Source organism: Penaeus vannamei, chromosome 14 (assembly GCF_042767895.1).
Source record: "Penaeus vannamei isolate JL-2024 chromosome 14, ASM4276789v1, whole genome shotgun sequence".
Classification (NCBI taxonomy): domain Eukaryota; kingdom Metazoa; phylum Arthropoda; class Malacostraca; order Decapoda; family Penaeidae; genus Penaeus; species Penaeus vannamei.
Window position 1 is genome coordinate 202,501 of NC_091562.1, and position 5,000 is coordinate 207,500.

Consider the following 5,000-nt stretch of genomic DNA (forward strand, 5'->3'; position numbering starts at 1 on the left):
ACACAATCCCTCACAAGTTGCGAGGTTCTCTCTCCTATACTCAGGTTGGTATCGTGTCTCTTCAATATAAAGAGCTTATGTTTATCATTTTATATTAGTTTCTCTGCTTTATTAATTTTGGGTTATTGATTTTGTTTTAACTAGTAGGATTAGACTATGGTTGTGGGTTGTATGTACATACATTCGAATCAAACAAAAAGTGTTTGAGGTAAATGCAGGTAAAAATGTAATATAGACCCATAAGGAAACTAAAAATCAACATAGATATTTTTTGTCTTTTCAGGAAGGCATTGGTAGTAGTGATATCTCATTTCGTCTCGACTTTCCTGTTGTAACATTCCTCTCTGGCAAGACCGCAAGTCGTGCAACATTCACAGATCTTTTAGGTTCAGGTCAGCTGTCTGCCAGATCTTCTTTCACGCTTCCAAGTTGTTCACGCTCATTCCAAGAGGTAAGAAAAAGGCTTTTGATCATCGTTGTTTGATTTTAATTCAGTTTTATTTGCATTGTGAAATATTATCTTTGAAGGTTAGTTGACTTAAGTAGAGTGAGTGAATAGATTCAAAATAAGGCGGACAGAATCAGATTGGTTGCTTCTCTCTTCTCTCAAACAAATGCATTTACATAAGGAAATCTTCTCTCAAACAAATGCATTTACATAAAGGAAATCTTCTCTCAAACAAATGCACTTACATAAAGGAAATCTTCTCTCAAAAAATGCATTTACATTAAGGACATCAATCTTTAATTTCCTTCTCCATATTCACCTTTTCCTTCATGGTAAGATAATACAAATCCTCCAATCACAGGTTTTGGATGAAGTGACCCGGGGAGGAAGCTTGGCTGTGGTGGAGAGTGTGGATCAAACTGCCTCTCTCTACGGCCGGTCCCTCCATGGACACCACGTGTGCCTCCTAGTCAAGTACCAGGTAGGGAGATATAATAAAACGAGTTACAGGTGTGAATGAGCTAAACAAACTAGGGAATGTACTAGATAAATTTCAATTTGAAGTTAGGTAAAGCCACATTGTCACTTGAGAATGTATTTGCTGTAAGGGCAAAAAAATTATTTGCATAGTTCTGTATTTATAGGGATTACTGTGATAATGATTTTTCTTTTGTCATTACCAATAATTTCAATATTAGTTATTACTAACCACAATTTTCATATTTCCCAACTATTACAACACCTTCTAATACAATTGTTACTTCCCTCCAGGCATCGAGTCGCCTCACAGTTGACGGCAAGAGCACTGAAGGGACTCTCCTATCTAACACCCTGGATTACTTGAAAACCACACTCTCGCAGCCGCAGTAGTCTCTTCAGTTTGCGACGTTGGGCAAATTTAAATAAAAACAGGGAAAGGACCTCATGATGTTAGAAAGTGTCACTTACATATATAAACATTTTCATGTAATATACAGTTCATTATTAGGTGTTTTTCATATACCCATCATTCTACCACATGAATCCACGGAGAAGTTATAGATATATATATACAGATTAAAAAAGAAAAGATTTTTCTATTTCATTACGTATTCAATACGTATGGTGTATGTCCAGCAACGCCAAGTGAATAGGCTGTGCTGTGGAGGGATGATTTCCACTAGTAGGCAAACTGGGTGTGATATTTAACTTAGGAAATATATAATGCTTTAATTTGCAAGCATTTGGGGATCAAGTATTTTGTATTCAGAAGAAATATTTGTTATTGTACTGTAATCCTGAATCAGAGTATGAGAAACTGACAAATAATCATGTACATTTGATTTAATGATATTTTTTCCTTAACCCTCCCTTGTTCCTACCCATAAACCTGCCCTCCCCAAAATAGCTGTACGGATTTTTTTATTTTACAAGTCATGCATTGCAAAATGGAAAAAAATAATAGAAAATAATACTCTGTAGAAGTACATTCATACATATGCAATAACATGTTTTATTTTGTATTTATTTATTTATTTTATTTTTATTTTATTTTTTCATTTCATTTTGTTTTTGTTTTTATTTATACTGAATGCCTTTGTTTTATATCATAAGATGATTTTAAATGATTTTAGAAGTCTTAAATGATTTTACCATTCAACACACAAAAAGATATTTATATACCTAACATATTTTTGCCATTGTGATTTCTGTGATCTGTATCTTACTCTTTTTTTACATTTTGCTCTGATTTATTCAATCGTATATTACCTCTTATATGTTATTTGGGAGATCCAGTGATACGAAAAAGAAATTGCAAAGCTTGAATGATGGTTTAGGAAATCAGGTTATTGCATAGTTGTTCATAATTTGGTTGAAATTAATTAGTGCCTTGCATGTTTCTTTTTTATATATATTTTGGTTGATTTCCTTATGTTTATTTATTTACATGAATTTTTCTCATATTTCATTTATTTTGTGATTTTTATTTGTTCATGTTCCAGTAAAACCGGTGAGACTTGCAGTGCACTTACCATATCCTTGAGAATTATTAATGAACATGACATACAAGATTATGCTATATGGTAATTCATGTTTCTGATTCTACCCGTTGCATATATATTTTCAGATGGTGATTCAGTGTATAAAGAATAAACAGGTAACATTGTTCTCACAATACCTCACCTTAATAATGCTTCTTTTTAGAGATGTTTGTTAAAAGCCAAAAAAATTCAATCTTCCTTGGTTCGTAAAGTAAGGCAGGTATGACACAAATGCATGCACACAAGCACATGCCTACACATACACTCAATAGAGTCTGTCTCATACTCCTATCTTTTGTAAGTTATTCTTTTATTTTGTTTTTATTTCTTTGCCTTTCCTTTACTTATTTTCTACATCCCCTCTTCATATATTAACCTTCCCCTTCTAGTTCTCGCTCATCTCTCTCCCTGTTTCTTTTTTACACTTTGTTCCTTCTCCTTAAAAGTTAGCTTTTCCCCTTCTGCTTGTGGTGGCGGTGCTTCAAGTATTTTGTAGGTATAGGAAACCACTCCATTATGGATGTTGGATTTTGGGGTCATCTGATTTCAAGTTTAATGAGAAAGCAATGTTGACTTTAGTAAGATAACTATGCCAAGATGTGGCTTTAGGCTCCTAGGAAAAAAAAAATCTTCATCATATTGTTAACAGTTTTGCCTTATGATTTGAGGTTGAATGTAGAGGGAAGAGAAACTCTTCATGGTTTTATAAGATCCTCAGTAATTATTGTCCAGTCTTACAGAGGACAGTAGAAGATTATAGGAACAGTTATTTGGTATAGATATGTGTATTTTCAATTCCTGTACGGAAAGAAAAGATACATTCTTTACATTATTCTAAAGAAAATAGGAAAGTATGTTTTAATGGAGTTAATATCTCTCAAGATTGCAAATTATAGATACCTGTGATACATTTCACCTTTTGATTTGATTTATTGCATCAGAAGGGAGAGAAAAAAAAGTATTTTCAGACAGAATAAAAGCCTAAGATTCAACATTATGGCATTTATGAGAATGAAAATTTTGCAGAAAAGAAAACGCTTTTTATAACCAGAAGATTTGTGAAAATTGTCATTTAGCACAGATACTTAAGACAGATTTGAGTCAAACTTGTTTATCATTTTAGTTACCAATATTTATTTAATTATTAATCCTTTTAAATTTTGCTTATACTTTCTACTGCAACATTCCTTTTGACATACCTATATAGAGTATATGTTGATAGCTGGTTGCATACATTTTGAAAATGAAATAACTTGAAAGGGCTTTGTGTGTTTGTAGGTGCTTGTATGCATGTACATGTATATACTAGATATTTGTTATGGGTTATCAAAAAAAAAAAAATTATTAAACCTGTGTGGCATTAAGCAGTTCCATATCAGCCAATAGAAAGGCCTGAATTTGTTGTTACAGCAGTGAATACCAATATAAATTAAAATTTCCCAAACTATCTGGAAGAAAATTAGAGAAATAACAATTTGAATTTATAGTTTCGTTTCATCAGCAAGATAAATTATGTTTGATTGCGTCAGAGTTAAGTTAATTTTATTTAGGGTGTATAATGCAAATGGAAAGTTAAAAAATATATATATAATTGTTTATAACGGAGGAGAATTCTACAATCGTACAGTTTAGTTTTCACTGAGCATGTCCAATCCCGTTATTTTACTTCATAATAAAAAATAGATCACGTGTAACAGGCAAAAGATGAAAAATACTTGGAATATATTTGGAATCCTACAGACTGACTGCAGACAGGAGCAGCTAATGCAGACAGCCTTTTTATAATCATCAAAATTATAGATCAGGGAATATCTCCGCAAAATGTGTGAAGCTGAGGGAAAAACATTGGCCAAAGGTGATCTTTCGAGAAGTGCAAGATACCGTCCCTTTCCTTGCTGCGCTTGGTCCAGGTCAAACATTTCTCTCGAGAGCAAACCCATTCATTTGAAGCAAACAGGTGGAAGGAAGTATCTGTTGCTAATGTCTCCTATGCATTAATGTTTATTTTTAATTACTTTTTCTGTTGATTTTGTTTCCACATATGAAAGTGTCTTATAGGGTTATTTTTATCGTGAAAGATGAATTTATTTATTTACTGTGGAGTAATTTATGTACAAGATTTAAGATCTAGTTTGAACTTTTACCAAAGCCGGTGTTCAAGATGTTTGTTAAACAATAAACAAAGCCAAGAATTATGTGAAGGTTGGAATTTATAATCATAGTTTAATCACTCATGTTAACTATTTGTGTTTTAAGAATTTTATCCTGTTAATATTCAGCAATAGAATCTGTTGTTTGTTTGTTTTTCTAATGTCCATTAAACTTTATGTTCCCCTATCCAATTTTGATCATAAGTTTTGAACTTTGATCTCTCAATGCATCATAAATATGATTCTGACAACACTAGTGATACATTTTATGAAAGAGGTTTGATTTAGATCATGATTACATATTTGTTTCAGTGTGTGTATACATACAGCATGCCATAATACGAGGAATTAAAAAAAGAGCAATGCAAGATTACATAATGG

At 32.3% G+C, this 5,000-nt stretch overlaps 1 protein-coding gene across 2 annotated transcripts in view; it reads left to right on the plus strand.

Annotated features, from left to right (window-relative positions):
• Positions 1-5,000, plus strand: part of g (adaptor-related protein complex 3, delta 1 subunit-like garnet) — a 44,522-nt gene that overhangs the window by 39,318 nt on the left and 204 nt on the right. For both annotated transcript variants that reach the window (XM_070129537.1, XM_070129538.1), the window contains exons 23-26: positions 1-44; positions 284-451; positions 810-929; positions 1,220-5,000. The exon at positions 1-44 is cut by the window's left edge and continues 88 nt beyond it; the exon at positions 1,220-5,000 is cut by the window's right edge and continues 204 nt beyond it. In XM_070129537.1, the coding sequence (XP_069985638.1) occupies positions 1-44; positions 284-451; positions 810-929; positions 1,220-1,318 (431 nt within the window). In that variant the 3' untranslated portion in view covers positions 1,319-5,000. The remainder of the gene's footprint in view (positions 45-283; positions 452-809; positions 930-1,219) is intronic.